Source organism: Canis lupus, chromosome 26, assembly GCF_003254725.2.
Source record: "Canis lupus dingo isolate Sandy chromosome 26, ASM325472v2, whole genome shotgun sequence".
Classification (NCBI taxonomy): domain Eukaryota; kingdom Metazoa; phylum Chordata; class Mammalia; order Carnivora; family Canidae; genus Canis; species Canis lupus.
Window position 1 is genome coordinate 18,094,119 of NC_064268.1, and position 23,532 is coordinate 18,117,650.

Genomic DNA, 23,532 nt, shown 5'->3' on the forward strand with positions numbered 1-23,532 from the left:
TCCCAGTTCTCTTGATCCCCCACCCCCAGCCCCTGGCAACCGCTAATCCACTTTCCATCTATTTACCTATTTTGGCCATTTCATGTACACAGAATCATGCAACCTGTGGTCTTTTGTGACTGGCTTCTTTCCCTTAGCATGTTTTCAAGGTACGTCTATATTGTAATATAAATCTATATTAGATTCGTTTTTATGACGGAACAATATTCCAACCTCTAGAGTGGTTGACCTCCAGGAATGACCTGATCTATGCTGAACTGTAGTTCCCCAAATCACCAACATGTGGGTGGGAGAATGATGATGGTATGCAGCCCTTCTAACCAGAGAGAGGGCAGAAGGCAAACCAACAGAGGAGGTTCCTCCAAATGCAAATTACCTTTAAAATGCTTAATAAAAGTGACATCCCCTCCTCCAAAATAAATAAATAAATAAATAAACGCATAAAATCAGGGCAATACAGAATTATTAGAGATATTTTATACTACCCGGGAATGCTTTTCATTATTTAAAAATATTATATATATATATATATATATATATATATATATATATATCCCCAAGATGATCACCTTACAAACACCAGAGAAAGAAAATGAAAGCTAAGGGCTAGCAAGAAAATCCCACAAGTGCCTCTATTTCAGCCAGGGTATATTGGGGAAATGCTCACTGTATTTGTACCAATGGCTTACTCCTATTCTGAATCCGAGTAAGGCCCAGTGACTGTGTTCATCTCAACAACTTTGGAGAAAATGCTGGGGTTCTGTAGAGAAGGGCTCAAAAGGAAACTCTTAGCCCCCAGCATCTTGGGTGCTCAATCCATCAGAAGCCAGTGGCCAGCATTTGAGTTCCAGAGGCAGTACCCAGGGGCACCCTAGTGGGACCAGGTAGGGGGCACGTACCTGCTGGCTGGGGAACTGGCACAGCACTGAGGTGATGTTGCTGGCGTACTGAGCCATCACCCTGCGGACCGACTTCTCCACAGGGGCAGGGATGCGGCCAGACACACTGGTCATGATTTCCTGCAGCTCCAGCAGTGGCAGTGATGGATGCCGGAGGGTCGTCATGAGCTTCTGCACCCACTCCTTCAGCTGAAGTGGACACCACAGCATTAGCCAAAGGTCCTGTGGGGGCATGGGCACCGCCACCCTCCAAAGGCACATACTCAACCCATCCAGACCCAATGAACCAAACATCTAGACCTCTGGGACAGTTCTGAATGGAATGGCCTCCCAACTACAAGAGGAATACTCAGTTTCCCTGCAGCCCCCTCTTTATGTATCTAGCCAGCCAGCATGGTGTGAGATACAACACGAGGCCACATGAAGAGTTAATGTTTGTGGACCCTTGCTTAGTGCCAGACAGTGCTCTAAAAACCTTTATTTGTATGTTCTCAGTCGATCCTCAGAAACAACCCTACAACGTAGGTATAATCATTATTTCTATTTTACAGTTGAGAAAACTGAAACAGAGAGGTTGATGAAGTTACCCAAAGTCATCCACTAGTGAGAAGCCAACTCAGGCCATTCAGCTCCAGAGATGCTTAACAGCTACACTATAATGCTTCTGGGCATCCTGGCAGCCGAAATGTTGATGATCTCTGAATAAGAAGGATAACGGTGCTGACTCCATAGGAGTTGTGTTGTTTAAAAATGAAAGAGTGCATGCCTCAGCAAGTGCAAAGACTAAATTAAAGTTGTAATCACTGGGATCACAAATAGCACAGCATAGGAGTTAAGAGCATGGATTCTGAGGTCAGATGGTGAGGGCTCAAATCCCATCTCAGCCTTTTCATAGGGGAAACAAGGCAAATTTCTTAGCCCCTCTGTGCCTCAATTTCCTTAGCTGTAAAGTGGAAATAAATATCATAGATGGTTGGGAGGATTAAATGATGTAATAAATTTCAAGTATTTAGAGTAGTAGTTGGCACAACTAGAAAAGGGCTGGCCATTACTATCACCACCATCATCACCCCCACCACCACCATCACCACTAGCATCACCACCAGCATTACCATCACCACCACCATCCCCAGCATCACCTCCAGCACCACCACCACCAATACTGCCAACACCACCACCAGCATCACCACCATCACTACCACCATCCCACCAGCATTACTACCACCACCATCATTACCAGCATCACCACCAGCATCATCACCACCACTACCATCCCCAGCATCACCTCCAGCACCACCATCAACACTACCATTACCACAATCATCAGCACCACCACAAGTATAACCTCTACCATCACCACCACTAATGTGTTTTGCTATTTTGAGATAGAATGTGACATGCAATTCTATTGCTATTGATGTTGAATTTAGCATCATGGCTCTTTCACGGAGGTCTGAAAATATGAAAATTTCTTATTTCTCTACAGAGTAAGAAGGCAATGGGTTCCTGGAATGATGAACAATGGAACAAAACGACTTCTTGTTCTCTCGTTAAGAGGTGACCCACATGGACTCTTTTTTTAACCTACAGCTTGAATATTCTCCATGCTGAGATGAACTGAACCACAATATAGCTCTTACAACATTTTATGATTAAAGAGAAACATACACAGATGTTTACAATCAAATTGAGGAAGTTCCTGAGAATAGGTCCTTTGTAAAAACAACAGAGGGCTGTCCATTTTTACATACTTCACTTTAGTAAAGACCTTGGATCTCATGTAATAAACCCTCCTGGCTCTTCACACAGACTTGTACACATGTGTAGAATACACACCTACCCTTTGCACATGACCTACCTTTTTGCTAAAAATAGGCTCCGGCAGACAGTAGCCACTCATGACGTTGGTCAGGTTTTCCAGGACGTTGTGGAAAACCTGGTGCAGTTTCTCTCCCATGATAGGCAGAGTTTGCTGAGAAGGGAGCTCGCCTGTGAATGGCTTGGCCTGATGAGACACAAGAATCAGACAGAGTTCAAGGACACCTGCCTCCCTCGAGACAAGATAAACTGAGGGGCAAGGCAGATCTACCAGTACACAACATAATATAATTAGGGGGAAGCCTGAGGTAAAAAGAGCAAAAAAAAAAAAAAAAAAGTCCAGAAGAACACATATCAGAAAGTCAAAATTGCTAAATTCCTGATGTGGGTTTCCCAAATCTCCCCTGTTGCAAATGCTGTAGTCTATTGTTATAGACTGTCAGTGGTTTTGGAGGAAGTTAGATCCTTTTGTTCTGCTTTCTAATCAAAATTATCTCCCTCTTTTCCCTATTTGTTTCTATCTTTATTGAATCCCGAAGATAAACAACGAGCAGGATGAAAATTTATGAAATTCTCATGCAAATGTCCCAGCTTTTTGTAAGTCATAAACATTTAGCTTTAGAGAAAGAAAGAAAGAAAGAAAGAAAGAAAGAAAGAAAGAAAGAAAGAAAGAAAGAAAGAAAAGAAAAGAAAAAAAGAAAAGAAAGAAAGAAAGAAAGAAAGAAAGAGAAAGAAGAAAGAAAGAAAGAAAGAAAGAAAGAAAGAAAGAAAGAAAGAAAGAAAGAAAGATAGATAGATGGATGGATGGGGATGCCTGGGTGGCTCAGCAGTTTAGTGCTGCCTTTGGCCCAGGGTGTGATCCCTCGAGTCGAGTCCCACGTCGGGCTCCCTGCATGGAGCCTGCTTCTCCCTCTGCCTGTATCTCCGCCTCTGTGTGTTTGTGTGTGTGTGTGTGTGTGTGTGAAGGAAGGAAGGGAGGGAGGGAGGGAGGGAGGGAGGAAGGAAGGAAGAGAGAGAGAGAGAGAGAAAGAAAGAGAGAGAGAGAGAGAGAGAAAGAGAGGAAGGGAGGAAGGGAGGAAGGAAGGAAAGAAGGAAGGAAGGAAGGAAGGAAGGAAGGAAGGAAGGAAGGAAGGAAGGAAGGAAGGAAGGAAGGATGGATGGATCCCTGGGTGGCGCAGCAGTTTGGTGCCTGCCTTTGGCCCAGGGCGCGATCCTGGAGACCCGGGATCGAATCCCACGTCAGGCTCCCGGTGCATGGAGCCTGCTTCTCCCTCTACCTGTGTCTCTGCCTCTCTCTCTCTCTCTGTATGACTATAAAAAAAAAAAAAAAAAAAAGGAAAGAAAGAAGAAAGAAAGAAAGAAAGAAAGAAAGAAAGAAAGAAAGAAAGAAAGAAAGAAAGAAAGAAAGAAAGAAAAGCTCCCCCACGGGGCAACCCTGACCTCACAAATCTGTTTTATTTTATTCTATAAGTGTCCACTGAAAGACTACTACACGCAGTTCCTGGGACCCAGTAGCTTTGGGATGTGCTGTTCTACTGGCCTGGAACCATCAGCTTCCCTCCCCCATACCATCCCAATCCTGTGGGTTCCTCTCATCCTTTGAGATTAGCTGGAGAGTCTCCTCCTCCACAATCTGATGCTGGCTTCTCCAAATGGGTGCCCACAGCAGGAGCTGAGGGCAGTCCCTCCTACTGCATTTATGGAGCCAAATGACAAGGGCTCATCTTGTAGACAAACATGAACCTGCAGGGATTGGTGGCTAGGCCCTGTCTCATGAACCTGGCATGGGAAATGTTTGCTGAAAGGAATCACATGCAGGTACACACACCTTTCTGGTGATCTGAAAAGGCTCAGTCTATGCCTGGCTTTGGGAGCCAACTAAAGAGAATCATGAAAAAAATGACAAGGAAATGAATAGAATATTCTGGAAAAAAGAGGCAATTTGGTTCTTTTTTTAAATGCTCTCTTACTAGCCCTTTTTTTTTTTGTTTTTTGTTTTTTACCTCCCCTGGGTACATGTATTAATTATTGCAGGGAAAAAAAAACACAATACAGGCATGAATGATTAGCTACCTCTTCATATGCATGCTTTTCTCAGGAAGGTATAATGGTTATTCATTCAGCAGCAAGACCTGTTTATTTCTGAGTACCCTGTATGCCCCACGCACTGTGCTAGGCACCAAGGATACAGCAACAAACAAAAAAGTAGTCCCTGACCTCAGAAATCACAGTTTCATGGGAAAGCTTAACAATTAATTATAAGAATCTAAATTGGAGGGCAGGGATCCCTGGGTGGTGCAGCGGTTTGGCGCCTGCCTTTGGCCCAGGGTGCGATCCTGGAGACCCGGGATTGAATCCCACGTCGGGCTCCTGGTGCATGGAGCCTGCTTCTCCCTCTGCCTGTGTCTCTGCCTCTCTGTCTCTCTGTCTCTCTGTCTCTCTCTCTCTCTGTGACTATCATAAATTTTAAAAATAATTAATTAATTAATTAATTAATTGGAGGGCAGCCCTGGTGGCACAGCGGTTTGGCGCCGCCTGCAGCCTGGGGTGTGATCCTGGAGACCGGGGATCAAGTCCCACATTGGGCTCCCTGCATGGAGCCTGCTTCTCCCTCTCCCTGTGTCTCTGCCTCTCTCTCTGTGTGTCTATGAATGAATAAATAAAATCTTAAAAAAAAAAGAATCTAAATTGGAGGTCCTAGATATCCTAGATACTCTGGTACCCCCTCCACTGGTTCCAAGGATGTGGAGCTGCCCCCACAGCACCTGAACCTCTTCATATACATCCAAAAAATACCTGTGGCACACCTACTACATGCCTGCCCCGTTTCAAGCACTGGGAATCTAGCAGGGGGTGAGAAAGACAAAAAGCACTGGTCTCATGGCACTTTCAATCTAGTGAATGCCAAAAAATATGCCAATAGGACAATCAGTGAGATATAGCGTGTCTGATCACAAATGACAGAGCTAGGAGAGAAGGGTAGCAGGGCAGGAGGACGAGGAGTATAAGGTCTGGTGTGTGTGCAATTTTTTAAAGGGTGGTCAAAAGAGAAGCTGAAGGAGAAGATTCTAAGTGAAGTAAGCCAGCCACAAAAAGACAAATATTGTACAATTCCACTTATAGGAGTTTCCTCCAGTAAGTCAGATTCACAGAGACAGAAAATAGGAAAGCAACTGCCAGGGGCTGTGGGAGGGAGGAACGGGGAGTTAGTGTTAAATGGTATAAGAGTTTTGAGTTGGAAAGATGAGAAAGTTCCAGAGATGAATGGTTGTGCTAGTTGCACAACAGCATGAATGTACTTAATGTCACTGAACCATACCCTTCAAAACGGCTAAGATACTGAATTTCACATTGTATATCTTACAATTTAAAAATGACAAGGAAATCTGCATGTAGTATAGACTTCAGTTAATGATAATATATCAGCATTGCTTCATCCATTATAATAACGTTATCTATTATTCATAATTATATGTTAATAACTTAATATTGTAGTATGGAAGCTGCTAGTGTGTGGGGTGTGAGCAAAGGCAGGCGTGCTTCTGTACCCATCACACTGGCTGCTGGGGGCTCATGGAGGCAACACAAGAGCCAGGAGATTTAAGCGAGCTCCGATCCCTGAATATGCAAAATGGTGAGCACACCTGAGCCAGCCATGGTGTGACATACCGGGTGCACTTTAGAAGGGTCATCGAGCTCCAGCCTGGCCACCACACAGCCTGCTTCCAGCATGGCCCCAGGGCGCTTGATGTACTTCACCTGGCCACTTTCCTGCACGTTCAGAGTCATGATCATCTTCATCACCTGTTTTGCAAAAAGGAGAAATAAGATGAGCCCACTGGGACTGGCTTGTGTATGTGACAGCCAGAGTCACTTAGAACTAGTACTCTGGAGCAGGGACTTGGTCATTTAAATAGAATGACTTGGGGGCACTTGGGTGGGGCAGTTGGTTAAGCACCCAACTCTTGGTTTCAGCTCAAGTCATAATTTCAGGGTTGTGAGCCCCACATTGGGCTTGGTTCTCAGTATGAAGTCTGCTTAAAACTCTCCCTCACTCTCTGCTGAAAGAGAGAATGGAAGAAAGGCTGACTCCTTGGGCAGAGTTCAAGTGTAAAGGATGGAAGGAGCTAGCATTTGCCAGAAGCCTGCAGAGTGCCAGGCTCAATGCTGTTCATGAATTATCTTCATCTGCAAAGCCAGCTAGCAAGGCAGGTGTTTACAGTACCCATTTTACAGACACGGGAACTGATCTTTATTGTAAAGACTCCCTCTTAGGAATACAGTTTTGTTTGTTAAAGATTTTATTTATTTATTCATGAGGATACACAGAGAGGAGAGAGAGAGAGGCAGAGACACAGGCAGAGGGAGAAGCAGGCTCCATGCAGGGAGCCCGACGTGGGACTCGATCCCGGTTCTCCAGGATCACACCCTGGGCTGAAGGTGGCGCTAAACGCTGAGCCACCAGGCTGCCCATGGAATACAGTTAAATTATACTATATGGAGGTGCTTAACACAGACATTCCTAAAATGTGGTGCATTTGGTGACCAGCTCCTTTTTTAAAGACAGTGAGAAAACCCTCTGGGGAATCTTTGGTGACATGAAGAATGTCCTCCTTGTAGGATCGCCAGTCCCTTTAACTGGCCTGAGAGTCTGCATGTGTGGACGTGATGCACCTTGTCACCACGGTGTGGGCTGCAGACAGTCAGCACTGTGCTCCTTTTGCTCAGCGGTTCAGCTTGGGCTCCCAAGACAGGCCGGGGCTGGAACCCCAGCACCCCACCTATCACTCTGTGATCTCCAGCAGGTGCCTTCCTCTCTCTGAGCCTCAGTTTCCCCAACTTTTAAATGGAGAAGAACAACGGCCTCACCTCATACGGCTCTCATAAGGATTGCTCAGGACCCCGGCGCACGGCATTAGGCCAGCAAGTATTAGCTCCTACTGCTACTGTATTTTTTTGGTCATTATCATTATTATTTATCTTGGCAGCATGGAATGGAGCCCAGGTGTGAACCCTAGCCCCGTGGGACCTTGGATTCCTTAGCCTGCCTGGGTCCCATTTCTTCATGTGTAAAATGGGGATCCTATCTGTGCTCATCTCCTGTGATTGCTGGGAAGATGACAGAAGGTAATTACACAAGTAAAATGCCTAGAAGGCACTTGCCACGTGGCAAACACTTTGGCTTACACTTTGTAAATCACCACCATGGTTATTACTAACCTGTTCTTACCTGCTCCTACGGAGGTGTATGTTTTTGAGGTTTTTCCCTTTGGATACTGCAGAGAATGGAGGCTCAACGCCACACACTGGCTCTCTGAGGAACTGGCCAGATGGTGGCCCAGGGGAGAGGTGAGACCCACTGGCTCAGGTGCAGGGGCAATGCAGGATGGCCCTCCCTCGGGAAGTGGGATGGAGGGGAGGCCTGGCTGCAGCCCCACAGCAAGGGCTGGCTCTGCGCTCACCTCCATGTCAGCGTAGCTGCTCCCAGCCTCAACGTGGCCCCCGTCCTCCACCGTGTACTGCATTAGCTTCCCGGCCGAAGGGGCTCTCAGAACCGTAGGATCGTTCTCCTTCTCAAACACACAGGTCTTGTTGCCGATGGTAATACGATAACTGGGAGACAGAAGGGGTGGGTTGGTAGGAGAAGGCCCATCAACCCAGCATGCCCAAGTCTGGCTTTCGACAATGTTTTCCCCTTTCTAAAGGCAGCCTGGAGTGTCACCCTGTGTGTGGTCTTCGGGATTCCACTTGCCCAAATGCTGGCATCTGACAGCACAGAGATACTGGGAATGAATTAGGTGAGCAAATGGTGTGACCTTTTTCTGTCTGAAAACTAGTTTACTGATATAATTCTGAAAGGCACAGAGAGAGCAATCGATATTATCTGATAAATATGTACCAACTTTAAGTCTTCACCTTATAACTGAAATGGGAAGAGTATGCCCGTGGGAGGAGCCTATGATAATCCTGAATATTCCTGGCAGACACAACAAAGCTTAAAAAGGTAATAAAACAGTGCTCTGGCTGGGATGAATCCAGTCTGCCTTCTTCCAAAACTTTCAAGATTGGAAAGAGAGACAACTTCCTAAGCGGAGCTGTTCTAGGCATGGGGCCTCTAGCGCCCCAGCCCCCACTTGGGCTTATCTCTCCTACGCTGGAGGGGAGTGGGTTTGTGCTGCCCATTCAGCTTGGCTGGTCTATGTTGCATTGTATGAGCTCAGTGTGGTCAGATGAATCAGAACAGGAGGGTCTTTGAGTTGATCTCATGATGCCTCCATGCTAAGTGCCTCCAGAACATCCTGCATTTTGCTTATGCAGGTACACAGTGACCTGTCCTGCCACTTCTGCTTGTTTGATGTGTCCTGTTCGCCAATAGGCTCCACGAGTCGTGATCATGGTCTTATCCCAACACCCAGCCCTGTGCCACTGGGCTGCTGCCCTAACTGGATGTAGGTAGACAGCTGCTGCTCTAACCAGATGGCTGCATCTCCTCCAAGCCTGCACTCAGATGGGTGTAGGCACTGCAGCCCAGATTAGGAGCAGCTGACACACTGTTACATGCCTCGCAGGCAATAGAGCCAGAGGGAGTCATGTCCCATTCAGCTCTGAATCCTCTCACATTACTAGAAACAGGCCTCCTGGGAACCTTCCCAGTACGTCTGCCAGTTTTGTAATTTCCAATGAAGAGATTAACCTTTCCATGGGCCTCAGAATTTTTTGAAGAAGGTACTTTATCTAAGACCCTTGGGCTACACATAGCTGGCTTTATATTTTATTTATTTGAGAGAAAGAACATGACTGGGGGTGGGAGGGCTCAGAGGGAGAAGCAGACTCCCCCACTAAGCAGGGAGCCTCATGTGGAGCTTGATTCCAGGACCCCCAGGATCACGACCTAAGCCGAAGGCAGATGCCCAACCGACTGAGCCACCCAGGCACCCCAGGCTTTATATTTTTGAGCCCCATGGGAAAGACTGGCTTTGTGTTGCCCCCCCAGACCATGTACCTGTCAAACTCTTCTTTCATGTAGGTGGTATAGCTGTTACCATTATAGGACAGCAGCAAGCCACCGTCACTCAGCCGGTGGGCGTCGATCTCAATGTGACTGTCATTCATGATGAGGATGAACATGGTCAGAGATTGTCGGGCCACCTGCGGGGACAGGCTGTGTCCCTGCCTGAATTCTGGAGGCCTCTGCTTGTCCCTGTGCCCCAGAGCACCACCTCCCCCCAATACCACCACCAGCAAGGGCTAGTGTCCATGATGGGAGTGCCACCCTCAGGCAGCAGAGAGCTCGCAGTCAGTATCCCACACCTGTCCCATGGGGAGGCTCATGGCCATCGGCTACAGTTGTAGTTACAGCCTGGTCATCTCCTGCCAATCACAAGCCCTTCTCATTCCTGTCCCTAAGCATCAGCCCCAAGCAGGGCTGCCCTGAGTAGGATGGAGAAGTGGGGGTTCTCACTGGGGGTGAAGCAGCCCTGGAGACTCCACCAGTGACCAGGACTCTGCCCTCCCCAGGCCCAGCTCTGCCCAGGGGCATACAAGACATTTGGGACACTTGAGAGAGGCACAAGTGGTTCAACCCTGCACTTCAATCTGACACCTAGCCCTGGGTTTAATGTAGGTGCTCTCTCTCAGAATACAAAAACATCCTCAATCTCTAAAATACATTGAAACAAAAGGTAGCAAGAAACAGAAGAATATGTGTTGCAACATTATTCATGGTAACAATAGGACTGAGAAGCAAACTAACTATCCAACAACCTTGTAATGGAATATTCTAGATCTGCACTGTCAAATATGGCAGCCTCTAGCTGGGCTGGCTATTAACATGTAAATTTTTTTAAAAATATTTTATTTATTCACGAGAGACAGAGAGAGGCAGAGACATAGGCAGAGGGAGAACCAGGCTCCCCATGGGGACCCCAAAGGGGCACTCAATCCCAGGACACCGGGATCACAATCTGAGCCAAAGGCAGAGCCTTTGGCAGAGCCACCAGGTGCCCCTTACATGTAAATTAGCTTAACTTAAATAATGTATAAAATTCAGTTCCTCAGTGCTCAGGAGCCACAGGTGGCCATACTGGACAGCAGAGATACAGAACATTTCCATTCCTATGGAAAGTTCCACTGGACACCACATGTGATTAAGAAAGCTTGTTAATAACATGGGAAAACTTTATGCCATGAGAATATCAAAGCAGTAAAAACAGTATTTGCACCATATCAACTTTGTAAAATTAGTAAGGAAAAAAAGAATTAGAAGAGATCTGCTGTAACGTTCATAGGGATTGCCTCCCAGAGTCAAAACACAATGGGTTTGTTCTTCTGATGTTTTATGCTTGTTTGAAATTTTTAAATTTTATACACTAAGCAAATGTCATATTTAAAATTATGCTGGGGGAACGAGGCCCCCAAAATAGCCAAGCATGGAGGGGTAAAGAGAAGTGGTTTGACAGTGTGCCCCCATGGATAACATGCTTGTTTAGCTAAACCCTGAAAACCCCCAAAACTGGAAGTGTAACCTGTGCTCAGTCATCTGAGAAATAAAGTAACAGGCACTGGGTGGCTCAGTGCTTGAACGTCTGCCTTTGGCTCAGATCATGATCCCAGAGTCCTAGGATTTAGTCCCCCATCAGGGTCCCCATGGGAACCTGCTTCTCCTTCTGCCTGTGTCTCTGCCTCTCTCTATGTATCTCTCAAAAATAAGTAAAATCTTTTTAAAAAATGAAAAAAATAAAAGAGGTCATAAAAATTCTGCCTCAAAGGCAGAGGTCATAAAAATTCTGCTTCAAAGCCAGACTCGAGTTCTGTTATCTTTTCCCTCCTGAGAAGGAGGCCTTAGCTTCTTGGGGACACTTTGCCCCCACAGATCACCCTGACCCGGATGCAGGACCTGATCCTGTGCCCACACATCTCAGATACTCTGATATATTCTCTGCTGAACTGACCCTAGATGCCCCAGGAAGGGTAACTGGATACTTCTGACAGAGGACAGCATCCCAAGTAATAATATCCAGGGAAGCCCAAGGAGGCCAGGGACAGATGAGAAAGCCACACATTGATCTTTAGTGCAGAGACACAGGACAGATCTGGCCTCCCAGCCCCTAGAAATGAACCCGCACACTATGCCAGCTCAGCAAAGGTCCTGCTCATGCTCTGTACTGGACTGGATATTGTCCCCACCCCCCTTCTAAATGCACATCCTTCCTGGCACCTCCAAAACAACTCTACATGGAAATAACATCTTTGCAAATGTTAGATGAGGTCATACTGGAGCAGAATGAACCCTAAATGCAGTCTGACTGGTGTTCTTCAGAGCAGACACACAACAAGAAGACAATGCAAACACACGAACACACACACGAACACACACACACACACACACACACACACACACACACACACACAGAAAAGGCGGCCATATGAAGCCAGAGGCATAGCTTAGAGGGACAGTCTACAAGCCAGGGAACAGCAAGGACTGCCCCACAACCACCAGGAGCCAGGAAAGCATGAGACAGAGTCTTTCTTGGAGACTTCAAAGAGAACAGGGCCCAAATGACACCTTGATTTTAGATTCTGGCCTCCAGACTTTGAGAGGATCCATTTCTGTATTCTGTAGCCCCAGGACACTAACACATGCTCCACTATACCTTGTGCGTATTGCACAAGCCCACATGCTCCAAAACCCAAAGTTGCTCAAGTTTCAAGGGCAGGGACTGCCTGGGGAGTCCCAGGACCCTGGCAGAAGCAAGTCCACTCCAGAAATAAAAATTCCCACCAGCCTCCAGCGCGGAGACAGCCGAAAAACCTGGGGCCTTCACCTTGAGAATGTACTTAACACCTCCATAAATTAATTCCACGTCCACGATGTTAAGCAGAGAAGCTGCAGGAAGGACTTGGCCCCTGAAAGAAAAGACAAACTCGGGGTCAGCTATGGGAAGAACGAGAACTCTAGGGCCACCCCCTGGATTTAAACAAATCACTCAGCTCTTTGCCTTGCCTAAGCACCAACACACCTGGCTGTATTTAAAAAGCTAAATCCAACAAAAAGGCAAGGGATGTGACATTGTTCAGAACTTAAGGAAATAGCACTGGCTGAAAGGTGAGACATTTAAAAAGGGCTTTCCAGGGAGCAAAATCCATAATGCTTGTTCTCAGAAAAATTCCCTCCATGGGAATTGTGCCACATGCTTAGGAAAGAAACTGGCTCATGCGTTGCAACTCTGTAATGATGTGTAAGCATGATAACCACGCCCTAACATCTCTTGTCTTTTTTGTTGTTGCTGTTCATCTCTTTTTAAATTTGTTTTGGTAGTTTCATTTGCCTATCACAGTGTCTCTGGAGGTGATTTCTGCCTCTACCCCAGGACATCTGGCAATGTCTGGAGACATACTTGATGGTCCTGCTCTTGGTGGAGAGAGGGGAGACAGTGTGGACAGAGGGCCAGGGATGCTAACTTCCCACAGTGCATGGGACAGCCCCCTCTTGCAATAAAAAATGAATCAGCTCTAAATGTCAAGGGTCAAAAAAAAAAATGTCAAGGGTCGTGGGGCTGAGAAACGCTGGCCCATCCTGACAGTGAGCACCTGGCCATTACCTACCCTGCTGCTCCACTTCACTGGTCACATCTGATTAGGCGAGGGTCTGGAAGGAACATTTGCAGAGGTGACCAGTCACCTGCTTTGTTTTTCAAATGCACCTCCTCTCTGAACTCGAGTACCATGACGTACCTTACACAAGTCAGGAGGAATAAGCACACAGCTGTCTGCCCACTGCCTGGAGAATCCCATTCCTGGCGACCTCCTCCAGGGCAGCCCGGGTTCACACATGAGGAATTGCGGAGGCAAGCACATAGGAGGGATTCACTAACTGCCTGCTGGCTGATTATCTGCCTTACTTGCCACTAACGCACATCCCACCAGGGGAAGATAAATGATCTGTGCACTCTACCTTTCCAGCGAGTGTAAGAAATCCGTCATGCAGGTTCTGAACATTGCGTCGGCCACATTCAAGGCTCCGCACACCACCCCGAGCATGATATCCGGCTTCTCAGCCTAGGAAAGACTCTGCATGTCAGGGTCAGTGGGGACCAAGACCATGAGGAGCTGGGGGTGGGGGTAGGGGGTGCTCTGTGAGCCCAAGGGGAGAAGCAGGCAGCTCCCCACCTGCACTTTCTCAGCAATGAGGTGATCCAACCACCCTGTGTCGATATCATTGTTCTGGAAGCTTGCAGTCTCCAGCAGGTTAATGAGATACTCCACGGTGGTCCTGAAGTCACCCCGGATGGACAGTTCCTTCAAAGCCACCACCATGTTCCTTGAGGAGAAAGGCATATGGATTGTTTTCCAAATTAATATATGAGACAACAGAGCCCCCGCGTGGTTCTCAGAGAGCCAGAGTAGCACAGTTGAGAGAGGAGGCTGAGTCCAATGGTCCAGGTTTCAATCTCAGCTCCAGCATGTACTGGTCAGGCAATCTTGGGCAAGTGATTTAACCACTTTAAGCCTCAGTTTCCCCATCTGGAAAATGGGGAAATAACCCTGACTTCACATGGGTGCTTGAGGATTAAAATGAGACAATCCATATAAAGTACACAGTTGCAGATAAATAAGGTCAGCTGCAATGAATATGATTAATTACTGTTATTGTAATTATTATCAACCACTGCCAGTCGCTCTGCCTCTCTCCAGCTGGACCTCTCAAATCCCCGTATCCCAGAGCAGATGCCACCCCCTCGCCATCCAGACAGTGCTCTGCTGGGTATGCATGGAGTGCATTTATGAACGGCCAATACTGCTACCCCACCCAGGTTGTGGCGGTCACCCATCTGCATGTGCTTTATTGGTCACCACCACCCATTTCCCAGAAAATCTCCCCCTAAAGAGGGCTCCAGTCCAAAGGCCTGAACCTCTCACTCCCTATGAAGTCATAGGGAGAGTGTTTTGCACCAGGGAAAGAGGAGGCATTAGAAAAATTCCCTTCCTGGGAGAGGAGAGTTTTAACACCTGTCATGGCATTCCTGCATGCATTGAGCAAGTGTGGCCGAAGGGCAAGAACCACCCCAGCTCAGGGGTGGGGAAATGAAGATGCTCTGAGGTCAAATGAGCACATCAACAGTCTATGGAAGTCAAGTAGGCACTGGAGTCTGCATGTAAGGGTCAAGCTACTGGGCTCAAGGGTGGCCAATTTGTCCCACTTTGCCCAGGACATGCCCAATTTTAGCAGTGAGAAATCTCACATCCTGGGAAGCCCTCAGTCCTGGGGTAACTGGCATAGTCAGTCCCCCTATTAGACTCTGACAATAATAGCAAAAGCTAGAGTGACACCTGGGTGGCTCAGTCAGCTAAGCATCCAATAAGATTTTGGCTCAGGTCATGATCTCAGGGTCGTGAGATCCCTTGTGTTAGGCTCCTCGCTCAGTGGGGAGCCTACTTAAGATTCTCCCTCTCCCTCTGTCCCTCCCCACTTGTTTTCTTTCAAAAAAAAAAAAAAAAAAAACAAAGAAAGCCAGAATTTTCCCTCTGAATTCTGTTGAAGTCCATACTGGTCATTCAGAGCATGGAACAAGCCACAGGCCATTTCCATCAGAGTGGGCTGGACTGGCTGGCCTCCCTCCCCCTTCAAGTTTTCACTCATCATGATTACAATGAATTACATAAAGCCGGCAAAGAAAGCCCAGTTATCAAAATCACCAAACTCAATTTAATTCATGACTTTTTATTATTTAATATATTTTTAAAGATTAAAAAAAAAAAACTTTCTTTTTTTAGAGAAAGAGAAAATGAGGGGGTCGGGGGAGACAAAATCCTAACTAGGCTCCATACTCAGCGAGGAACCCTACACAGGGCTTGATTTCATGATCCTGAGATCATGACCTGAGCTGAAATCAAGAATCAGATGCTTAATTGACTGAGCCACCCAGGCGCCCCTAAAGATTTTATTTTAAAGTAAGTGCTACACTCACTGTGGGGCTTGAATTTATAATCCCAAGATCAAGAGTCTTGTGCTCAGAGTCCCTGGGTGGCTCAGTCGATTAAGTATCTGCCTTCCATTCAGGTCATGATCTCAGGGTCCCAGGATCAAGCCCATCCTGTTCAGTGGGGAATCTCCTTCTTCCTCCCCTTCTGCCCTTTCTCATGTGTGCTTTCTCTCTCTCAAAATAAACTTAAGAAAGAAAGAGTCGCATCCTCTGCATACTGAGCCATCCAGGCATCCCAATTATAAAGCTTTTTAAACAAAATGTCCACAAAGTCTTTGGGATATTTTCAGTCTAAAGGATAGTTATTCATCCATACAAGAACATTTATTCATGAAGCGAGCTGGTATTTACCTTTTTACACTCAGGACAAGGCAGGAGAAATATAAGATGTGGGTATTTCATGACTCAAGAACCCCTTTGTCAATGTGGGCTTCTCCAGGACCTACTTAGTAGGCTTAAAGATATCACACACACACTTTTCTCTTAAAAACTATGTACTTGGCATCTTTTAAATTTTGATATCCCCTTGAACATTCTTTGGATCTCCTCCAAGTGCAACCTGTAAGGAGCTCAAGACCAAAGGACCATGGCGAGCTCATGAGCTCCTCTGACTTTAATCTCACATACAGGAAGAGGGCAGACCTTGCCCTTGGACTTCAGCAAAGGGCATTTAAGATAAGGTCTGCTCTGTGATTCGCTCCTCTGTCTTCTGAAGTTCTACTGCATCTGAAGCCACAGGCTTTTAGTTTCTGGAAGGAAGGAGGGAAAGAAGGAGGGGAGGAGGGAGATACTAACGAAATGGCCTCTTCCCGGTTCTCTCCCCAGGAGAAGCAGTGACCGAACTGGGAATCAGCAAATTCGTGTAAGCCGCCAGCAGCTGCCACGCTGAAATAACCCCACACATTCTTGCTGCTCCGGAAATTCAGTTCCTGAACTGTTCCAGAGCTTGGCTTAAACCCCTGGAGCCAAGAAAACAAAAGCAAAATGAGAGAAAAAATAAATAAATAACAACCATCACTCCAGATATACTTGCATCAGAATTAAATCCTAGGGAAACCCAAGAACCCCCACGACAACCAAAAGCTTAGTGTGATCAATAGAACATTGATATCTCCCACTAGGGGTGAGGGTGTATCTATCTGTGGGTATACCCACATCAGCAAGTCCATGCTCGCATGCAATTTTTATTGTAAAAAAACTACAAAAAAAAAAAAAAAAACTACAAAAATAAATAACCAAGTTGGGATGGGGGGGAGAAGGTATGGACACAATATGGGTGAACGTTGTTCACAAGATGGAGCTGAGTGAAGGTACATTCTGATTTTATAAGCTTGACATTGTCAGTCATAAAAAGTTTAAATGAAAGAGGAGTTGGATTTTGAATTCCAGATTATGAACATTCCAGCAGATAAAGAAATTCAATGCTAACACACACCTAATTTGCTATTGGTGGTGGGGGAAGGACCATCCCTCTGAGCATAATTTTGGTAAGAGGGGGTGGACATGGACCCTCTCGCTGGGATTAGGGCTCTTGATGTGTGTAATGGAGGCATCTGTTTTGAGAGATGGAGAATTTCAGGGGCTGGGACTATTTCCACTCTTAATCCTCCATCTTCCCAGGCACCTATAAACAAGCCATCAATCCCCTAAAAAAATTTCCCGTTTTCTTTGTCCAGGCCAGAGTCCGTTGTTTGCAGCCAAAGATGCCGAGTTGATACAGTTGACAATTCTTTCATTAAAAAGGGGCTGCGGGGTGACATATCTCTCTCTTACCCTGAGTATCTTGAATGTAATCATTAAACAATTAGGTTGTGGTAGATTATGGAAGCTGTCTGACAATCAACCATAAGTAAGCATGTAAAGTAACAGAGGCCAGCTGGCTGTTTTTTTAAGACACAAAGAACAAGTCGCTAAGGAACTCCTTACATGGGACCAGACTCCATTTATGGGGCAGCAAAGAGTCCAAGGGACCAGAAAACCAAGGACCTGGGTTCTAAACCTGGCTGCTTATCCCAAAGATGGACGTGGCCCATAGGGTCCAACAATGGGGCTCAGTCAGGGCCTAGCAGGTCCCAGGCACAAAGCAATACCCTAACTTCAAAGCTGTAGTACAGGAGAATGCTGCCTAGCAGTGGCACTGTCACGTAAGTGAGCAAGGAGATGCATGAAGGGATCTGCCCGGTGCCTGACACATGCTTCCCATCAATGAACTGTGTGCCTTCCCACAGCACGGTGTCCTTTTTTGTACACCAAGAAGCCTGGGCGTCACAACCAAGGCTAACATTCAGGGTCTGCCCCACACCGGGAGACTGGAGATGGCTGGCGTGGGGACCCCTACCACTTGCCTCATCAGGGTTCTCACTGGTGATTCTGGCTGCGATGACATGGCCTCGGGCGAGCGGAGGATTGGCAGGAGTGTCAAATGAAATGGGTGTCACCCCCCATGGCGACTCTCCGTACAGAAGCCGGATATCTTTCAGCCGGTGCAGTGGCACTCCCATGGCAATCTGAAATGGAGAAATCCACCCAATGACTATCAGTCCCATGAGCACCCAAACACCAAACACATGGCTAGATACCATAGAAGAAGAAGTGCAGGGAATGATTTCAGGTGTACTGAGTACCTACTCATCAGGCAACACCATGAGACAGAGTGGCAGGAGAAGCAAAGCTAGAATAAGACACAAGGTTTGACTCCGCCCCCGCCAGGGAGCAAACAGTGTCCCTGGGAAAAGAAACAACTTTTGGAAAACCTCACATGACAAGAAAATGCTCACATCAAAGAAAAGTCACAGATTCTTGGTGGCGTGGAAGGTGAGGAGTGACAGTGTCTGGCTGCAGAGGTTTTAATAGGACTCAGACAGCTGGTCCTGAGGGATGAGAATAAAATTCCAGATGCCTGCTTAACCAAGTAATCAGATTTAACCTTCTTTGCCTTTCTGATGTGACTTGCTAAGGAACCCCCGCTGCCTGTGTGATGACTTGCCAAAATGTTTCAGGGACTCTCACCAGGAAGAGTTCCTCACCAAACTGAGGAAATTTCTGCCTGAACTCTTCACAAATGCCAGCATTGAGAACAGAAAACTACACCTGAGGAGAGGTTCCAGATGAGAGACTCAAAAGTCATGACAATGAAACGGAATGTGAAGTCTTAGAATGGACCCTGGATTTGATTTATTTTGTTTCATCTTATCTTTTTAAATTTTATTTATTTATTCATGAAAGACAGAGAGAGAGAGAGGCAGAGACATAGGCAGAGGGAGAAGCAGCCTTCCTTTGGGGGAGCCTGATGTGGAACTCGATCCCAGGACCCTGGGACCATGATCTGAGCCAAAGGTCGATGCTCAACCACTGAGCCACCCAGATGCCCTGAACCCTGCATTTTAAAAACAAACAAAAACAGTAGTAAATGGATAGTATTGGGACAATGGCAAAAATTTTAATGTGGTATTAGATTTTCTATATTTTAAAATTTTTATACTTCTAATTACAGATAGATGCATGGTGGCATCAGTACTTTATCTCCTGAGTATCATCATTTTATTATGGTATTGTGCCAGAATGATCTCATTTTTTCTTCTTTTTTTTTCTTTTTTTCTTTTTTTTCTTTTTTTTGAGAATGATCTTATTCTTGGGAGGTCCTTTGACTCAAGTATTTAGAAGCAAAGTACCACAAAGGTTCACATCAAGACATCTCTCAAAAAGTTAAGCCAAAAAATTATACCAACACAAACAGAACACGAATGTGTCCGAGTCTAATGACTGGTGGGTCAAGGCATAGGGGGTAGATGAGAAGTGTACTATCCTTGTAATATTCCTGAAATTTTGCAAACTAAAATAAAAAAAGAAAAGAAAGAAAAAGACAAAATAGAAAACAGAATAAAAATGCTGATGGAGGAAGGAAGGAAGGAGGGAGGGAGGGAGGGAGGGAGGGAGGGAGGGAGGGAAGGAAGGAAGGAAGGAAGGAAGGAAGGAAGGAAGGAAGGAAGGAAGGAAGGAAGGAAACATAAGACATATATTTTAAAAATTAGAGTTCCTGTTAGTGCAGAAGTTCCTAACTCTGGGTCCTGAGTTCTCAATGGGGGTGATACTGACCCTCAAGGAGGCAAATATCTGCTCTTGGGTATTAAACTATCTTACTCTTTGTATGTATAAGTCACAGATATATCTACAATAAAAACATATACAGTGTATCTGTGGTATTAAAATTTCCTAAAGGGAGAGATTAGAGTGGGGGGGAGGGGAAGTATCCAAAAAAGCTCCTTAGAGGGCGGTAATGAGAAAAAGGTTGAGCGAATGGCCATTAGGTGTCTGGGAATGGCCATTAGAGGATCCACGAAACCCCCCTGCATACTGTATAATTTTTTTTCCCCAGGGAGAAATTCAATGGGCTTTTGCCCATTTCTCAAAGGGATACACAGCCCAACAAAGGTGACCAACCACTTCATAGCCTGTGTAGTTCCCAGTGCTACTCACACAACAAAACACTCACTCCCCAGGGAAAGCCAGCCAAGAGAGGGGCAGGAAGGTCTCATATGAGCAGGATAGGGACCCCATCCTGGGTGGAAGAAACCCCAAGGCTCTGGGTCCATTTCCTTGCCTGTAGCTGGGCGGCCGGCAGGTTGACATCAGCAATCATTTCCGTGCAGGGATGTTCCACCTGCAGGCGGGGATTCAGCTCCAAGAAGTGAAAGCTGCCGTCCTGGCTGTAGAGATACTCCACCGTCCCTGCGCTCACGTAGCCCACAGTCTTGGCCAGGCAGACAGCACACTGTAAAGACACAGAGCCTGAAGGGTTTCCAGTGGTTTTCTTGGATCGTCTTAATGGTGGCTTATTAGCACCCCAACCAAATGCTGAGGATCTGCTGTGCATGAGTTCTTTCGGAACTTCAGAGATCACACTCCCTATGATGGGCCCCCAGTGTCACCCCACTTTGGCATGTGGACTGTAGGGCGCTCTTGCTGGCTGGGTGGGATGGCTCTCCCTGCAGCTACCCACCGCATCCCCTCACTGAGCTCTGCAGAGCCCACCTGCTCCATGAACTCGAACACAGCCGGTATGGCGATGGTGGCCGGCGCCTCCTCGATGATCTTCTGATGCCGGCGCTGGATGGAGCAGTCACGGCCGAACAGAGACACAGCGTTCCCATATTGGTCAGCAAGAATCTGGACCTCCAGGTGTCGGGCGTGCTCGGCCAGCTTCATGAGAAAGACGGGGGAGCCGGGGATCTCACTCTGCACCTGCAGGGACAGCAGAGTGGCTTGTTCTTCCCTGGGAGACCAGGGTCAGAGTGGGAAATCCTCTGAAGACAGGTCCATGATTCTGCTGACCTTTTCACTTTGTTTTACCTCTGTTACAGACATGCCATTCTCTTTGATGTTTTAGGTCCAACGCTGTCAAAATACATAATGTAGAAGGTAGGATTTCCCCCACAATCCCATCTCCTAAAGATAATGTGCTGTTAAGCTTTGGGCACACACTGGGTAAGAGTTTAATGTGGTTAATAGTTAAGTGGTTAAGTTAACGTGCTCTAAGAGCTGGGTACACATCAGTTTTCTGCTATACGTACAGGAACACATACAATATACATAATGTCTTTTGAATAAAAACAGGACTAAAATATGCTGTCCTGCAGTTTCTTTTCCTCCTTAAATAGTACTCTCTCAGCTAGCTATGGTGGAGCCTAGATAGACTTATTTCATTCTTTTGACATTAAAAGGCAATCGAAATTCCTTAATGATGAAATTCTTAACCATAGTATAAAAATAAGTGTTCACGTGGAATGATTTCTAAGAATTTCTTTTAAAAAGCAAGCTGCAAAAAAAAAAAAAAAAAAAAAAAAAGCAAGCTGCAGGGATCTCTGGGTGGCTCAGTGGTTTGGCACTTGCCTTCGGCCCAGGGCATGATCCTGGAGTCCCCGGATCAAGTCCCACATTGGGCTCCCTGCAGGGAGCCTGCTTCTGCCTCTGCCTGTGTCTTTGCCTCTCTCTCTCATTCTGTGTCTCTCATGCATAAATAAATAAAATATTTTTTAAATGAATAAATAAATAAAATAAAAAGCAAGCCTGCAGTAATATATGGGATGGCCCTACTTCTATGAAAAATAGTAAAACAGAACTGTATGAACGCCTATATAAAAGCATATACAGGGGCACCTGGCTGGCTCAGTCAGTAAAGCATACAACTCTTGATCTCAGGTTGTAAGCTCAAGCCCCATATTGGGTATAGAAATTACTCTAAATTTTTTAAAAAATCTTTAAAAGAAAAATTTTAAAAAATATATACAAAGTGCTGGAAAGAAACCCAACTGTCACCTGGTTACATCTGGGAGGAGTTCAGAGGTGGTGATGAAAAGAGAATTTTCCTTCTTCATGTTTAACATATCCCTAAAGTGTTTGCATGTTCTCATAAGAACATTTTCATGTTGCACTCACATAATCAAAAGTTTCCTTTTGTCGCCCTTGCGACACCTCTGCGCATGTTGGGGCAGTAGGCATAGGGGAGCTCTGCACTTTCAATTTTGCTGTGAATTGAAAACTGCCCTAAAAAGTAACATCTATTTTAAAGAAAGGGGAGGAAAAAAAGGCTTTTTGTTTTTTTTTAAGATTTTATTTATTTATTCATGAGAATACACAAAGAGGAGAGAAAGAGAGAGGCAGAGACACAGGCAGAGGGAGAAGCAGGCTCCATGCACGGAGCCTGACATGGGACTTGATCCCGGGTCTCCAGCATCACGCCCTGGGCTGAAGGCAGCACTAAACCACTGAGCCACCTGGGCTGCCCAAAAAGAAAGACTTTAAAACCTACACAACCCTCAAACGTAATGGAGGATCCAGGACTGGATCCTGACACAGAAAGAGGAGATTAGTGGGAAAACCTGGTAAGATCTGAGTCAAGTCTGGAGTCCACTTAATAGAAAAGTATCCCTGTTAATCTCTTAGTTGTGACAAACACAGCATAGCTAACAGAAGATGTTAACAGTGGGAAACCAGATGAAGGGTAGATGGGGACTCCATACTACATTTGCAACTTTCTTTCTTTTTTTTTTTTTTTTTAACTTTTGCAACTTTCAACTAAGTAGAACTTCTTCTCCCCCACAAAGGACCCCAAAAACCTATCTACCCCAGTGGAGACACATGATAGTGAAACCACTTACTTTCCAGGACACCCGTATACTACCCACAGCTGTTTACTTGGTAAATCTTTTTAGAAAGCAACTTATTGACATGTTTTTGCAAGTGCATGTGTGTGCTACATAACTAAGTCCTTAGCATGTGGTCTTTACCCAAGAACATAATTCAGAAGAAGAAAAAAACAGCTGAGTATTGTTACATGTTATAGAATATATATGTTATATATTATGAAATATATGTATTATAGTATTATTCATAATAGAAATGGAAACAAACTTAACATTTCACAAAAAAGGAAAGGCTTGATAATACAGACACACAGGGAATATTATGCAATGATCAAAATAATCGTAAAGACTGCAATAAGATGGAAAACATATCTGTGATCTACAATTTAGAATTTTTTTAAATGTAAAACAAAGCATTGTGCAGAACAAATGTTTTAAAATGATATGACTCTTCAAAACATGCATGTGAACAAAATCTAGAAGAAACCCTAGAAATACTAAAACAGTTGCATTAAGAACGAGAAGATCATTAGTTTACCTTTTTTTTTAACATTGTCAGTGGGAAACTATAATAGGCACGAAGTTTTAAAAGTGAAAACCCAGCTACGAATAAGTAAATACATGGTTCATTCCTATAACAAAAGTGAATCTTCTGGAAATGTTAAAAATACTAAGACTACTAACATTTAC

General features: G+C 45.6%; 1 protein-coding gene across 5 annotated transcripts in view; it reads right to left on the bottom strand.

Annotated features, from left to right (window-relative positions):
- ACACB (acetyl-CoA carboxylase beta) overlaps positions 1–23,532 on the bottom strand; it is a 131,701-nt gene that overhangs the window by 52,239 nt on the left and 55,930 nt on the right. For all 5 annotated transcript variants that reach the window (XM_049101704.1, XM_049101706.1, XM_049101707.1 and 2 more), the window contains 12 exons: positions 20,732–20,941; positions 20,301–20,471; positions 18,046–18,207; positions 16,496–16,659; positions 13,887–14,037; positions 13,672–13,775; positions 12,542–12,623; positions 9,721–9,866; positions 8,180–8,330; positions 6,387–6,521; positions 2,758–2,904; positions 900–1,088 (listed from right to left, as the gene is read on the bottom strand). In XM_049101704.1, the coding sequence (XP_048957661.1) occupies positions 900–1,088; positions 2,758–2,904; positions 6,387–6,521; positions 8,180–8,330; positions 9,721–9,866; positions 12,542–12,623; positions 13,672–13,775; positions 13,887–14,037; positions 16,496–16,659; positions 18,046–18,207; positions 20,301–20,471; positions 20,732–20,941 (1,812 nt within the window). The remainder of the gene's footprint in view (positions 1–899; positions 1,089–2,757; positions 2,905–6,386; positions 6,522–8,179; positions 8,331–9,720; positions 9,867–12,541; positions 12,624–13,671; positions 13,776–13,886; positions 14,038–16,495; positions 16,660–18,045; positions 18,208–20,300; positions 20,472–20,731; positions 20,942–23,532) is intronic.